The 16,357-nt window shown below is 39.9% G+C and overlaps 2 protein-coding genes across 3 annotated transcripts in view; one reads left to right on the top strand and one right to left on the bottom strand.

Annotated features, from left to right (window-relative positions):
• mdn1 (midasin AAA ATPase 1) overlaps window positions 1-2,514 on the bottom strand; it is a 55,652-nt gene extending 53,138 nt beyond the window's left edge. For both annotated transcript variants that reach the window (XM_084952295.1, XM_084952296.1), the window contains exons 1-5: window positions 2,262-2,514; window positions 1,839-2,065; window positions 1,448-1,672; window positions 506-613; window positions 16-208 (exon numbers count right to left, since the gene is read on the bottom strand). In XM_084952295.1, the coding sequence (XP_084808421.1) occupies window positions 16-208; window positions 506-613; window positions 1,448-1,672; window positions 1,839-2,065; window positions 2,262-2,357 (849 nt within the window). In that variant the 5' untranslated portion in view covers window positions 2,358-2,514. The remainder of the gene's footprint in view (window positions 1-15; window positions 209-505; window positions 614-1,447; window positions 1,673-1,838; window positions 2,066-2,261) is intronic.
• A 95-nt stretch (window positions 2,515-2,609) lies between these two features.
• On the top strand, window positions 2,610-15,840 carry casp8ap2 (caspase 8 associated protein 2). Its single transcript, XM_084952297.1, has 10 exons — window positions 2,610-2,919; window positions 3,905-3,978; window positions 5,394-5,468; window positions 5,564-5,664; window positions 7,353-7,427; window positions 7,991-8,106; window positions 8,260-10,556; window positions 10,990-13,669; window positions 14,744-14,843; window positions 14,938-15,840. The coding sequence occupies exons 2-10, from the start codon at window positions 3,945-3,947 to the stop codon at window positions 14,989-14,991; spliced, it is 5,532 nt and encodes a 1,843-aa protein (XP_084808423.1). The 5' UTR covers window positions 2,610-2,919; window positions 3,905-3,944; the 3' UTR covers window positions 14,992-15,840.
• Window positions 15,841-16,357: the final 517 nt, after the last annotated feature.

The following is a 16,357-nucleotide window of genomic DNA, read 5'->3' as shown; positions in this document are numbered from 1 at the left end:
GCAAAGATTACCTACCTGTTCAGGCTGCCTAGGAACTATCCTGGGTAGCACAACACCACAGACTGCCACTACATTCTGCGACAAGTCCTCTGATACCACCTGGCCTCTAGTAAACTTGTTGGCCTTCTCTTGGCACCACGTCACATAGCCCTGATTGGCTAAAACCAGGGCCTTCTCAAACTCCAGCTGCTGAGTTTCTTCCAAACCCCTAAAGAAGCATCAATGGTAAAGGCATGTAGCGCCACAATATCAGATTTACAATTCATGACTGTTGTTGATAAAATAAGTTCAGACATGTGCATAAATATGTGGAAAAAATAAATAAATAACAGCAGTAACACTATAAGGCTGTGTCCTATATTTTTGTTTATTGTGAAATGTATTTATATAATACAAGTATATGTGTTTGTGTGTATGTAACAGTAGCATCCCATTACAATAACACATTTAGATTGCGAATGCGAATGGCTGGGTCAAGTTTCAACACCAAACACACGGTACATACTTCATTTTCATGTGTAGGATCTCATCACTCGTCAGCACCTTCCTCAGGAAGATGGTTTTCTGGTTATCAGTCATATGAGAGACCAATGCTAAACAGTGGGCGGTGTACCTGTTAGAGTGACAAGTGACATTAACTGTAATTTGCAGGTCAAGTACAAAACAAAGAATAAATGTTGAATGTTAAATATAATAGCATTGGCTATAAATTACTGGTTAATATTTTGAGCAGTTAAACCAGAAAGTGATTCGAATATCAACACTAATGTGCTGATAGCATACTTTTGGCTTTGTCTAACAGCATTTTGTGATTAAATCTTCAAGTAAATATAATCCTACGTTAATTGCTATGACAAAATATGCAATTAAATTATAGATACTAACCAATTTGTGATGATTACAAAGGGCTTCTATCCAAATATAATATCTTTGGTAAACGCTAACATGTAGAAGGTAACATTCTTTCTCTCGTTTTGCATCTTTTGTCCGTCCAGTAATGCTTTCATTTGGAATATTGGCTCAGGATTTTGGATTGAGAGTGGAATGACTTATATCTTATATCAAGACAGGCTCCATGCTTTAGCATTATGCACTCAAATCAATTTAATACATCTGAAGTCAACTTTTTGAACTTAACACTAGCTGTGACTAAATATGTGCAAGTATTGCAACTAGTTGATTTTGTTTATTATGATTTATTAATGACTTTACGTTGTAGCAAAAGCTTTTGAAACAACTAAGCCAGATGGAGTAGCCAGCTAAAGAGTGCTCTTCTCCACCAACCTGAGCGTGCAGCCGAGTCAGTCCTGACAGGAGAAGGCTCCACCTTTATTTCCTTAAAAAAAGCTTCTCGTTTTTGTTTTTTTCCAGGACGCTTTTCCCCATATTGAAAATCCAATATCTATATCTAGTGATGTCTAGGTCTAAACATGACGCAGGCACATACCATCGCACCATGACATCACTGGTGAGCAGAAGGGACATGCAGGGGCTCCAGTCCCAGAGCATTCGGAACTTGGCACAATCACTCTGGAGGAAACGCAAAGTGGCACCCATTAGGTCACGCAGCTTCATCCTTCTGGGGCCATACTGCACAGCTGATGACTCTTCACTGGTGAAGAAGAGCCTTTGAAACACCGGAGGGGCATTGTCGAAGTACCTTGCACCAAACCTTGAGGAGAGGTGCTGAGAATTAGTCAGGATACACTGTTTACTTTACTGTGTAAGAGTGTCACAACACAAATGAAGATCAAGAGTCTCTAGGTCTGCACTGGGTTAATGAGCACAGGATTTAATAAGACAAACGTCAGCACCAGTAGTTTTCTCAGAACACTTACGTTTGTGCGTCAGGACTGATGCTGAGAAGCTTGCTGAGGGCCACACACAGGCGCTCATGGAGGTCGTGGTTGATGCTGCCTCCAGCTTTCACCCTCTCAGCATTGCGCTCCAACAGGTCCAGTGTCAGAGGACGCAAGTGCCGTGCAATCAGTAGAGTATAATCCTTTTCTAGCAGCAGCTGAGCCAAACAATCCAGAATACACTGCCTGTCCTGCTGACTCCATATCTGAGGAGACATCACGTGGGCCACACGTTTTACTATCAACCCAAAATAATTAAATCCTGTGGGTTACCGAGCCTGAACGTAATCTACAGGGTCGTGATCGCTAACACGTAAAGGAAAGGTTAACGATGCAGAGTCTCAATGTGAACATAAACACATTATTTCCATCATAATATGCTCAGGAAATAACAAATCTTACCTGCTTTGCTAGGTACTGGCTCAGCTGGCTGTGACTTTTGTCAACATGTCTCGCTATGGTGCCTAGTGATGACAGACTCAGTACTAAATTCTCCATCTTCTCAAATGTCTTTTCGTGGAGGGCTACAGCAAACACCAGCCTCTGGGATGTGTTGGCGATAATGTTTCCCTGCTACTGAAGAAAACTGAGAGGTTCATCACTCGCGTGTATATCTCAATACACAAACACGTTCTCTGGCGTTAAAATGCCATCCACATGTGAGTGAAGCCAGACTCCTTCCGGGTCAACTTCGTTACCTCCCCCTCCCACACTGCTTCCGTTTTCTGTCCTTACGTCGCGTGGTGATGACACGACCCTGGCCTGGCTGTCCATTTTTCCGGGAGTGAAGCAACAATTTGGGCTTAAGTGGAGCGTTAATTCTGTCTTTAACGCATTTCATTTTCTTTCTGACTCGGCGGCAGGAGAATGTTAGTTGCTCGCGAAGGCAGTGAGCGACAGTGTCGCAAATCTACCTAAGTGTTGAAGAATATTTTTGCAAGCGGAGAGGAGGAGTGCGCAGGCTGCAGTGACAGACCGCGGGAAAATGGTACTTCCTGTGCAAAGAAGTCTTGGCGCGGCATTACAGCTGTAAACAACAGGAGGGCACAACAATACGCAAGTAAGTTAGTAAGACGACTAAATCACAGCCACGTTACTCTAATGTTCTGCAGGCTAATTTTAAGTCACTTCTTTTGCTGACCAACTTTCTTGTTTCCTCCGGGTTAGTTAAGCAGACAGTCCTGAGTCGCTTTATTTGTTTGAAGTAATGTCCAGAAATGTAAAAAACAAAATAAATAAGCAGTCCATCAGTTAGCTTTAAGAGGTAAAATGTGTCGTGAAATGTCTGACAAGATAAAAACGTTGTGAAAGGAGATGTTTGTTTGCCATCCTTGTCTTTTGTGTTTGTGTTAGTTTAATTCGGGTCAAAGGTAACAAGGCTAGGAACAAAAGAGTCAAAAAGACAGTGTTATATTTATTCAACGAAATTAACTCGGACCCACAGTTTGATCGTTTGTTTTAACCTGGAAGGTTATGAGATTATCATTCTGCTTTGCTTTGTTCTTTGGTGTCTTTGAGCAGTAGGACGGACTCTAGCTAGCGCAACATGTTACCGCCATTAGTCCACATTTGTCCAATACATCAACCGTCTGTCAACCGACATTATCTTTGGAATTGTGTATACCATTAGGTGTATGTCACAGTCGATCTCTGGCAAAATTCAACTGTGTATCTATTTATTTATCTAGTTGTCTATCGATCTTTAATTGGCGACTTGTTTTTTGCCCAGCACTTCACCCATTTCTGATGTGGATCTGCATATATGTTATTATTCATAAAAGTAGTTTTATAAGAAATATTTGAACAATGAAAAAGTGTTGTTAAAAATAATCATCTTACCAAAATAAACAGTATTGCTCTCCTGCAAATGTTGATTGAGTAAAAGGGCCTATTACTATTACTGGACCTTTTTGCCCAAAGTAACAGTAATTTATGGAAACTTGTGGAGCAGACTTTTAAGATTTTCTTAAAGCAACTTTTGCATCAATCTTTTGTTTTGGCTTGGACAATAACAACCATCAATTTCCCTTTGGCTTTGACATCAGGTAGTCCTTAAGAAACTGTGCCACAGGGATCTTTGACAGGATGGAGAACGTTGACACCAGCCATGCATCTGGTCGTAAGTATACATTGCTACTTAAGAACTTGGAATTACTCATCAAAAATTGAATGAAAACGAATTAAATCCCACATTTGTAGATACTCTATTAAAATTGATTAAGACTGATTTTTGTTGGTCATTAACAGACCTTAGAAGCTGAATGTCCTATCTTCCATAACCTTAAATTATTGTTTGGGCCTCCATACACTGTCAGTGCTCGGCATTAAAAACATTAGTTGAAAGTTCAGGTTGTAAACATGCATGCTTTTAGTTATTAATTTCATGCTTTTATTCTTCTTTGGACTGGTGTTTGGTTGGCTGCAGTCAATAGACTTACATTAGTTTATGTTAGCTAACTAATACCAGACCCAATAACTCAGAAGAAAACAACACTAAGACTAAAACTCAGTTTAAGGCGGTCACTTTTGTGCTGCTTCTGGCTGCAACAGTGTGTTTATGTCAAAACAAAGGATATACTGTCATGTTTCACTGTCTATCTCTTAAGCATTCAGTGGTTCTTTGTTGTTTTTTTTTAGCTGCACTGAAACGGGAAAATCCACCCGTTAGCTGTAATTTTAGGGTTTGTTAAGCACTTTATACATGAGGAACTATGTGGAGGAGAGCCTACTTGAGTCACCAGACCAACAAGGAGTCTGACATGTCAGTTTTTTTCTCAACAGGTTGGCTGTAAAGAGCCACCCAACCATGTGAGTCTATTGACCACAACCAACCAACCCGGTGATGTCAAATTCTGTACTGGCACAAGCTGGCGCTAAACATCTTCTAAAAACGTAGAACTCTTAGCACTTATTTCTTAAATCCAGCTTCACAGACAGAGCTACATCTATGCCAGTTTTTAAGAGGAGGCCTCCGTGATGTAAATTAGCCTTTATACATGAAGTGTTTCATGTTCACTTTAATATGACTTCCATTGCATGCTTGCAATACTGCAGCTTGCCTTTTAAGTGGAAGCACCAAATGTGACAACAATACTCAGACTTTAGAGTGTTTCAAAGTTTGTGGAAGTCTTAAATGGACAAGCTTCATCATTACTTGCCAGACTGCTACAATTTTACATACCAGCCAGTCACACAAAAACCAGATGCTCTTGGTGGTTTTAAAATGTAAAGTAAAACAAAATGATTATTTGAGTTAAGTTCTTGTACTTCATTTGTCTCATTAGTTGGACACGTAATTCTACTACTTTCTCACGGCTCTTAATCTGTTTCAGTTTGAAAGTTTATAATTTAAATAAAACCAGTCTGCTTATTATCCACTGTTTTATTTATGTATGTACATAAAAACATTCCTTAGAAAACATAATTTACATGAATGTAAGATTTTCGGACGCTACCATAATCATGACTTAAGACTTATGTGTAGAAGCTCTCTAACTACTGATGTATACTGATATATATGTATAATATCTACAGTCTTGGTATCTGAAGTAAGCGAGGAGTCTGTGGATATATACGATGGTCTGGACATCGGTTTTAACAGAAGTGCAGGTAAAAGCCCTTTCTGAAATGGTTTCACTTTGATCGGATGCATATTACCACTACTCTTGCTGTCGTAGTCTGAGCACTTTTTTTCTTTTTTACAGAGGAGCCACCTTTTGTTGGTTCTCAGTTGAAAGAGTCAATGGATTTGTATGAAGAAATTGTGACAGAGGAACAGCAGAACAGAGAGTCATCATACGCTGAGGTAAGCAATTGCTCATTTGGGAATTATTTATTTTTTAACATGGGAATTTTTTGTACTGATAATTAGCTGTGAGGCACTGATAAGCTGTTTTTGTTTTTTGGGGAGTGAGCTTGACTCTGCTGCTGTGTTTCAGTCTTTATTAGAGATGGCACAATACCACTTTTTAATGTCCAATACGGATATAAATTTGGATATTTGCCAATACCGATATGAATCTGATACAGTTTTTTATAATCAATAAAACTGTTTTTTAAATGTCTTGCTGCATTTTGTATAAGTTTATGCTCAAGTTTTAAAAAAACAAAACACTAAAGCTATTCTATTATACTTGTATGCAAAAAATACACTTCACCCAAAATATTTAGCAGTTCAGCAATACTGATCTTTTTATTTAAACTTTTAGCCGAACTTTAAATCTAAATATTCAAGTAATATTCAAAAAGTATTTTAAAATGCAGGTTTATGCAGAAAAGAAGTGCAATATCAGCACAAAATAATGTTTATATTCAACAACTTAAAAAAAACCCTCCAATTTTATACTTAAAGCTTAACATAAATGGACATCCAGAGTGGAAAGCAGTGCAAATAAATGCAAACACGATTTCATGATACTCATCTTTTATTAAGATCAGGGCTGGACTGGGACTAGAGACCGGCCCACCAGGTATTATAGAAAAAGCCATAAAGCCTTTGAATGAAAACAAACACTGTTGTGAGAGTGATGTACACTGTCTTGTTGGTATATATGTATTATTTCTATACATTGCACATAAGATAACCACTTTGGTTGTAAGATTCAGATAATTATTTATTGAAAGCTAGACATTTTAAACGAGAATAAGAAAGAAAAGTATTACTTTGTGTCCCCCTTTCCCTGTTAATGCCCTACCTGGCCCCCTGGCAAAACTTTGCTAGACCCGCCCCTGCACAGTTACCAGCTGTCAGCTCAATAGAAAAGGATCCTGGTGTTATTTGTCTCTCAGAAACAGTTCATAACTTCCCTTCAACTCATTCATGTCACCTAAAAGGTAAACCTGTTTCTCCATCACCTGTTCAGCTCTGATGATTCAGTAATGACATCTCCTGGTTTCATCTTCGTGTTTCACTCTCATGCTAAGGTCATGAGCTGGATTATGCCATGTCGCAAGTTTTTTGAGGTGCTTTTGTGATATTTAATAGATTGAATTACATTTTTTATTTCTCCCCGATATCTGAACCAGTAATTTAGGTCAGGATCGGACCAATACTGGTACTGTATATCGGATCGGTCCATCTCTAGTCTTTATATTATCATGATGTTCTACAAAGTGTAGAAACCTTGTTATTGGTAGGTGAATATGGGTTAGTCTATGAAATTAGAACCACACTGCTAAAAATAAGTCCTTTGTCAGTTACAATAAATATTAAATTAGTACTCTAGATCTGATTATTTCTGTATAAATCAAGCAAATTCCAAAAAGAATCAGTGAAGTGAACTGATGGACTGCTTAATGATTGAGTCGATTACAAGCAGATAAGCTGAGACGCTTCATATTTCAGCAAAGGTGACCCTTGCTCAATATTTGGGATCATGATTGCCATTTTTGTGTAAGCAGAGAATAACACTTGGATATCACAGGACGTTGAAAGTTTGCCAGAAATCATCATGCCAGCTGTTTCATAGGCCTTTTGTTTTTGTGTCTCTGCAGCTGAAGTCTGGGTTCAGGACAGCCCAAAACCATATTAAAGAGTTGCGCAGGAGACTGGAGCAGTTGGAATTACAGGTGTGGGTTTTTGGTTTTTTTTTGTTTTTTTTTTTGGGGGGGGGGGGTTAAATAGCGAGTAGGTTGTTTCATGAGAATATATTTTACTTGGCCAGCTTTCATTTATCATTTTGGAAAAAATCTTCTGAAGAATTGGATTAGCCTCAATCACCTTTGTAGAAAACAAAGCAAATGTGTGTGTTGTATGTATGTTTTCACCCAAACCAAAAAAAACATCTGTTCCATGATGTTTTTTTTTTATTGGAGGAGCCAGTAGTGTCTGTGTAGGTTCTCAGTCCTACAGGTCCTCCAGGTCATGGTAATCTAAGGAGCTTGGAAAGAAAGGGACTGAATTTCTTTACCTTTCATCTGAGAACTTTCTGCAGATGAGAGATGAAATGTCTGTCTTCAAGAAACTTAGGACAAAGTTACCATAAACACTACTATCTTCACTAAGACAGTTTTGTTTTAAGAAAGACTGTGTTTTCTGTAGGTGGAATGGGTCTACATTATTGAACTGCATGGTTTGGTTATACGAATTCATTTTACCACTAACATTTTGTGTGCCTTCTGTTTGAATATAGAATACAGGTTTGAGAAAGGAGAACTACTCTCTCAAAAAAAACATCTCTACACTTTTACAAACGGCTAGAAAGGAGGTGATACGAAAAGACGCAGAGATTCAGAGGCTGAGTCAGAGGTACGTTGGTTCTTTTTCGTTCTTCTCCGTTAGGTTACACTGAATACTGGTTAATGTTATGCATAAGGGCAATATCATAAGACACCTAGCAAGGTGTGACATCAATTATTGGCTATACTGAAACAGCAATGTTTTAATTGTTGGGTTTTGCAGGTCTGAGAGAGGGCAGTATCATCATTATCCATCTTCCATACAAAATGTGCGGGATCCAAATCTCTCTAGTCACAGCTCCACCAGTAGGCTGGTTTCTCCACCATCCCGTCCGCCTCCTTCTCCACCACTACCGCCATCCAGTAAATTCCCACCTCCCAGCGTAGACCAGCCTCCAAGAGATGCACGTCAGTCCATGAGGAAAGAAAGTCATAGTTTGCCCAGAGCATCAAAAGCATCTTGTCATAGCCATTCAAAACGAGACAGTGAAATAACTGACAAACAGACGGAGTCAGATAAACACAAATCCAGTCACAGAGAGCACAGACATCCCAGTCAACAGTCTGAATCAATACATAGGAGACATAGAAGTGTTTCAGATGCTAACAATGACAGATTTCACAGAGCAGACAAAGACTTGGTACAAAGGTGTGATTCAAAGTCATATCAAAGAAAAAGCTACTCGCACGATGGGCACCGCAGATCAGATGAGGTTAAATCCTCACCCACGATTTTGGAAACTACAGCTTCGGATGACAAAAAAGATGGCATGAGACACGATAAAGCTAAAACGGCTGCATCGGGCCCTAAACACAGTGCATCTCACAGCTCAAAAGAGAGCTACAGCCGAGAGCTTGAAAAAATCAAGACTACTTGCAGCTCTTCCAGAAGTTACAACTCAAAGGACTGGAAAAAGTCTTCTGTAGATCAACATGTTATACGATACAGAGATTCCTCCAAAGAGAGGGAAGGGGCTAGACTGAGAGATCATCAATGGAAAGGGGAAAGGCAATATAAAGATGAAGTAAGAAAAAATCATATCAATGACAGTCAGTCCCACACAAGCAGAAAATGTGAGAAGCTGAGAACCAAAGAATCAAGTAAAAGTGACAAGGACAGATGCGCAAAGACTAACACGGTCTTTAAAACATCACCTGAAGAAACCAATATAAGCAAGAAAAACTCTGAGGAAACTAGTCCAAACAGGAAACTGTGCTTTATGGAAACATTGAATTTAACCCTTTCACCAATTAAGAAGCCAGTATTACCTTTTGGTGGGAGCCTGAAAGATCCTGTACCAGTGGGCAAGGATGTTGAAAATGGATCAGAGGAAGAGAATTTGCAGCCTAACATGGAAGACATGTGTGTCATTGATGACATAGAAAACATTGAATTAGAAGGAGAGTTGAGAGATATTACAGAGCAGTCTCTGAAGAACCACAAAGTTTTGAGTTGTGAGAGGACACTTGAGGCATCAGATGTGGAAGGTATTCAGGAAAAAGACACAGTCTGTAATAAAACTGCCGTAGCTGACAATTCAGTCCAAACTACCTCAACTAACAGCCAACCCTTGGATATTACAGCAAAGCAAGTGAGTGCACACCTTGCAGCAAAATCACCAGAGAATAGTTATGCAAAAGCACCAGACATGTCAAAAAATAATGAAGAAAATATGAAGCTAGTCTCAGACAGTAAGGCAGCTGAATGTGGAATGGCGGGGGCCAGAGACCCCATAAATCCAGTTGACAAGCCAGGAAGGATTTCTAAACAGATTCCAAGCTATGACCTACAAAAGGCTTACTGCGAAAATACTGCTGATTCATGTGCTGAGATTACTGTGGAGTCCACTGTGGAGCATCTTGAAGCTGCAGTACAGCAGAATGCCTCTTTGGAATCACGTGCAGAAGATGCCGATTCATCACAGCCAAAGAAAACAGATATGACTGACGAAACTAATCCTGTGTGTCAGACTGCCCCGGCTATCAAGTCTCAGGTCTGTCAGCAAGGTTCTCCTGCTTCTTCTACTCCAATTCATCTGAAAGGGAATTGTGAAAAGCAAGACTGTCGTAAAGATGCAGATACAGTGTCCAGCACAATCAGCCTGGAGTCCCTTCCACAAGAAGGATTGAGTTTGAAAGAGGCTATTTACGTTTTAACACAGACAAATGAAGACACCGGAGACAGTAGCGCTAGCGCAATTGAGCCGAGCTCTTCGACTAACTGTATCGGAGTGTCCAAAGTTAGCAGCACAACAGAGGAGAAGACCCTACTAAAAATTTACAGTGACATGACCACCACACCCAGCAAGAGCTTCAGCCCTAGAAATGGACAGGAAAACCATTTGAAGCCTTCAAGCTCCGTGCTATTACTACATGATGAGGACTCTATGATGCGCACACTGAATAATCTGAAGAGAATCCCAGATGCCATCAGTCCTTTGAGGAGTCCAGTACGGGTAATCAAGAGATGTCTTCTCCATGTGCATAGCAAGCCTGGTCATGTAAAGAGCCTTCAAAAAGGTAGTTATCCTCCTTTCAAGTCTAGTAATCTATATTTCAAAACTGGCAAGTTTTCCATTGAATGCTTTCCATCTTGCCAAGGATACTGCTTACAAGCTTTACTATAAGCCTTCTCTTTACTAACTGCTAATTTCATCTCATTTCTCATCTCACTGTGTCTTTTATGTGCCTGTCCTCTGTCACAGCTGCATCAGCACCATGTATTTTAAGAAATTGAACACCTCATTTCACCTTTATAAAATACATGTCTGGACTTTACCTTAATTAGCATTACCTGTTACGTTACAGTAGTGCTTTTGGCATCCACAGTGGATCTTTGTTACTGTTCTGAGTTGGGTTTAAAATTAGCTCTGGAAAAAAATACAAAAATGTACCATCTTATACATTTGTTTGACTCTTCTATCTGACTGTTATCTATTTCTTTCCTGTGCAGATTTTTCCAGTACAGCTGTTGATGCCAACTCGGAGAAGTTGGATGTAAATAAGGAGAACAAATATCCAGGTTCTCCTGCAAAGCGAGACGTGGTAAATTCGGTGGATAAAGTGTCTGACTTGAATTCAAGTCGTTCAGACACAGATCTGGAGGAAGGAGAAATTTTAAGTGAAAGTGATGAGACGGCGGCAAGTTCACCCACTACTGCAACAAAGAGGGCAAAACTAGCACAGCCAGTCAGAAATAAGTCAAGTCCTAACTCTGTTTTAAAGAAGAAGCTTGCAGAGAGACGGGCTGCTTCTGAAGAAAGTCGTGAAATTTCAGGCGTAACGACACAAAGTCCAAAAAGTCGTTTTAAAACAGTTTGTCCCGCAGCAAGTAAAGCTTCTTTTTGTACCATCGAAGAAATAATGGAGACATTTAAGTTAGTTCGTGCCGAGATCCGGAAAAAGTACATGAAGCTTCACAAAACTTTTCCCAGGAAGAGTTTCTATGGAATGATGGATAATTTCCAAAGGTCTTTTTTAGAGTTTGTGGATGGTGCTCATTTTGGTAAGATATGTGATCAACCAGGGGAGCTCAAGTCCAGACTGAAGAAACTCATTGAATCTGTGTTTGGCAAAGTGTCAAATAATGGCATTGTGAAACGAATATTTGAACAACAAGCAGTGGATCTGAAGCAAAAGCTGTGGGACTTTGTAAATGTCCAAGTTGACTACTTGTTTGTGGACATTCACACAACGCTGAAGAGCTTTTGCAAAGCCTCAAGACCTCTGCCAGAGGACAGTCACGGTGAAAATGTATCTCAACAGCCTCCCATGAGAAAGGCATCATATGAGTCGAACCAAGCACAGCCGGCTTCCACCAGCCTGAATCAGGCCAAATCCTGTGCTGTGGTGCCTTACAAAAAGGGCCTTGGAAGCAGAGGCAAGGACATCAGAATCACACACGGGTCTGAGTCGCATCCACTGAACTCCCCAAATACACAAGCAGAGTTCCTTCTTCCTAAAAATCCACCTGCAACTCCTGAAAAAAATAATATACCTTCTTTGGTGGTCACTCAGAATGGCTCTTTGCTTGACAGAACTGACTTTGAGCTACTCACTGAGCAACAAGCTTCCAGTTTAACATTCAATCTGGTCAGAGACTCTCAAATGGGTGAAATTTTCAAGTGTCTTCTGCAAGGTTCTGACTTGTTAGAAAGCAGTGGTATCGCTGGAGAAAACACTGCCTGGTCCCTCAGTACTCCAAGGAAAGATGGAGAAAGAAACATAAGCATCATCACACCATCAAAATTTGATTATCCATCTAAGCTGATTTCCCCAGCTAAATTTGATACCCCTTCTAAACTTTTTGCCACCTGGTCTAGTATTTCACCTCGCAAAATATCCTCCCCTTGCTCAAAAGATCAGACCACACTGAACCCGGCTTTACTTGATGAAAATTGTCTGTTAGAAGTTCCATCGCAAAATCGAGCACTGTTGCAGGCCAACTTGGCCTCACAGAAGTCTTATTCACTTCTAGCTGAAGATTTGGCCGTGTCTCTCACCATTCCATCACCTCTGAAATCTGACAGTCACCTCAGCTTCCTACAGCCATCCACCTCAAGTATGCATGTCACGTCCACGCCAGAGAACGTCATCAGCGCCCACATATGCGAGGATGCTCTGCTGGACGAGGAGGACGCCACAGAGCACGACATACACCTGGCTCTTGACACTGATAATTCCAGCTGTGGCTCTAGCAGCAGTTTGGCCTCAGAAACACCTGCCACATCTTTTGTGTTTAAGCCCGACATGGCGATGCAGGCGCTAGTGATGGAAAAGTCCAACGATCATTTCATTGTGAAGATTCGGCAGGCGAATCCAGAAGCAGATAGAACTCTAACTGCTAATGAGAGCTTAAGTGAAACACTAACAGAGGAGCAGCACATAGAAGATAACACTGCAGCTCAGGATAGTGAAGCTGGTGTTGCAGAAAAGTTTGAGAAAGCTGTCTCTTTGGCGGGCAGTTTCTCTAACGTTGCTGAAAGCTCTGTTTTGTGTCCAGCTGGTACTGAATCCAGTGTCTGTCTCACTGAAGGTAAAGACTTAACACTATTAAACAATCAGCCAGATGATATGCTAACTCAACACACTTTTTCCAAAGAGACCCTGAAAAATCCGTCTGACGGTTCTCCTTCAGATAAGAGTTTGAACAACGTTTCTGAAAACACAGTTGTTAATGGGAGTGGTAGCAAGACACATTTCAGGGAAGAAAACATAAGCCCTTCAAAAACTGTCTCAAACAAGTCTCAGAATAAACTCATTCCCTCTAAATGTGCTGTGTCAAATAACTGTCAAACTACTGAAAGCTCTTATACAAATCAGAGGAGCCAAAAATTGTCTTCACACGTGTCAGACTCGAAGAACAATGATGTGGACATATCTGAGTCAGAGAGAAGCCTCGTGATAGCAGAGGACACGAGCAGTTCACCCGACAAAGGCAGAAAACGAAAGAAGCACCAGGACAAATCAAAAGCGAAGAGGTTGAGGAAGGAAAAAAAGAGTCCAGAAGTCGTGCTTCCTTCCAAGGAAGCAGATGAAGATTCCAAATCATCTATGGGCTGTCTGTCTCCCAGCAGTCTGTCTGCCAAGAATGTCATCAGGAAGAAGGGCGAGGTGGTGATGGCCTGGACTAGGTCAGTAGTGAAGTGCATCGTGTTCTCTCTTTCCAAGGAGTGTCTGAATAGAAGAATGAATACTAGTTACATATACTCAGTATTGGTTTCACAATATTTCAGCAGAAAATGTCAAATAGAAGTTGACCTGTAATGGACCTGTTGGCCTCCTCGCAGATTAACACTCAACATTGCAACTCATAGACACTGCATATCTGTAATCCCTGGCCATACTGGTCTAACGTCATCTTTCTAACAAAGCTGATATAGATTAATATGGCTCGCTGGTTGTTAAGCTGTGGAAGCCAAACTAAATGTTAGACAAAATAAAGCCACACTGAAATGGTGTCAGCTGGTTTGAAGTCAACTCCATCTAAACATTAAATAAGTTAGCTCTAACACTTGCAGCCTATTGATGAAACATTTTTTCTCTCTCCTTGAATGAGCACGTCAACGAACCAGCTGAGGTTACAGCTCTAGTATATGTGCTGTTCAAGTGGCTGTCAGTTTGGCTTTTACTGCTGTACACTGTATAAACATAGGAAGCCCTTTGAGTGCTAAGATTCAAAGGGCTCTGTATGAGTGCTGGTCCATTCACTACAAGAGCTTTGTTAAATATGTCTGTATTTTGGGGGGAGTTGAAACTAATTTTGCACACTGTCCCCCATGTTTAGAAGTTCAAAATTAATTGATGAAACTAACAATATAATAATCAAAGTAATTTTAATACACAGATAAGGCTCCTTGGGATCAATAACTATCTGAGGGCTAGAACCTGTGGACATTAATAAATATTACATTTTTGGGTTGTTTAACTCATTGTGGTGGCAAATTTGCAGAAATCTGAATGTATTGTGTCTGTGTACCTTGTATAAGTGTTTAGATTTACTAGTTGCCAAAATTCAGCCTTGTTATCAAAGAAGAGATTTTGATCTGGTAGTTTTTGCTCATCAAATCAGAACAGTCTCACTGAATGTATTTGTAATGTTTCATTCTACATTATAGGGCTGCCACTAATGATTATTTGTATTGTTACTGTGTAAGAAGTTTAGCTAATTAAATAGACTACTCAGTATCTTTCATCTCCTTCATCAGAGATGAAGATCGAGCTATTCTCATGGACATGAAGACAAAAGGCGCTTCACGCGAGACTTTCTCTGCTTTGTCAGAGAAACTTAACAAGCCTTCAGGCCAGGTAGATAAATCTTGTTTCTTTCTTTCTTTTTCTTTACTTTTTTTTTTTTTTTAGTGTAAGCATCCAGTAACTGTTAACTGTTTGTTTCCCCCAGATTGCTCACAGATTTTATCAGCTCATGAAGCTTTTTAAGAAGATGGACACCTGATGCCTCTGAATATTTGTGTGTATGGTTCTTATTTTGGAGCATATTCATACATGTGCCAGTAATTAAGGTGATATGGTGACTTGATCACCACACAGAGTGCTGTATCTGTCAAAATCTGGAGCTTGGTTTGAGTCAAAGTCTGGGAATTCATAACTGTCTCTAAGGATATTGTGTTACAGATGCAGAACTGTACCTGCTCATGCTGTTGAGAAAGGAATTCAAAACGTTTGAGGTTTTTAGCAAGCCACACAGGATCATCACAGAAGGACGTGATGTGGGCCACAGGATTCCACCTTTTTTACCTTCCTATCTCGACTTTTGCAGACATTGCAGATCTCAAAAAAGTTAACGAGTCATGATATTAGTTCCCACGTCCGTAAATTAGTTTTTCTCCAAGCATTTGGGGGAAACTACCCTCGTAATGGGAAGATTTCAGGTTCCAAAACAAGTATGCTCACTATATTTTACATATTGAGTCAAATTCTTAGTTTAGAGGTTAACACATGACCTGCCATTAAACCTTGATCTACAGGGCTCATAGTTTTAGTCTTTTGACTTGGAGTCAGTGTTAAATTTTGTGTTAAATGTTGGATCCTGTTTTAATAGATGTGTTTGTGTGTGGGAAGGGAGTGCTTCATACATTTGTTTACATGTTCACTCCAAGTAAAGGACATTACATCAGTACATTCATTTCTTAATTTGTGAGTGCGTGTGTGTGTGTGAGAGAATGACTGAATGAACCCTCGTATCTGTGAGCTGCAGTGACAAGTTTGCTTGTTACTAACGAAAACTATGTAATGACATATTGTAAATAATTCTTTACTGAAAATAAAAGTTTTATTTATTTAATGGACTGGTGCCACACTTTTCTACATACAAGCTGGATTCATCCAATCAAATACAGTCGTTCAAGTGCTTTTTTTCCTATTACTATGTGCTTTTTAAATCTGATGGGTGCAATGATCCAACTGTGGGTTCAGCATCTTGGTTACAGACTGAAATGAAGGAGGGTTCATTCCTCATTTCATTAAAACTCCTGAACCACATGCCCCTCTAAATGAATCTATAAAATCAGATATACAAAGATGGAACACTATTCCATTTCTGGACCTACACTCCAGGATTGAATCAATCAGATTAAATATTCTTCCACGACTGCTGTATTTGTTTCAGTCTCTACCGATTGCCATACCACAAAAACAGTTTGCGGCATGGGATAGAACATTGTCAAAATATATCTGGAATGGGAAAAAAGCTAGAGTTAAATATAAAACGCTCCAATTAAAGAAAGAAAAGGGAGGTCGTGGGCTTCCCTGTCTACGAGAATATTATTGTGCAGCTCAGTTAAGACCACTGATTTGTCTCT

The sequence above is a fragment of the Perissodus microlepis genome, chromosome 15 (assembly GCF_051167445.1).
Source record: "Perissodus microlepis isolate ML-2025 ecotype Zambia chromosome 15, ASM5116744v1, whole genome shotgun sequence".
NCBI lineage: Eukaryota > Metazoa > Chordata > Actinopteri > Cichliformes > Cichlidae > Perissodus > Perissodus microlepis.
This window is presented reverse-complemented; position numbering and strand designations above follow the sequence as displayed.

Coding starts and splice junctions, on each gene's coding strand:
- casp8ap2 (XM_084952297.1), top strand. CDS start 3,945: ATGGAGAACGTTGACACCAGCCATGCATCTGGTC. Junction 3,979..5,393: donor CACCAGCCATGCATCTGGTC/GTAAGTATACAT, acceptor TAATATCTACAG/TCTTGGTATCTGAAGTAAGC. Junction 14,844..14,937: donor TTAACAAGCCTTCAGGCCAG/GTAGATAAATCT, acceptor TGTTTCCCCCAG/ATTGCTCACAGATTTTATCA.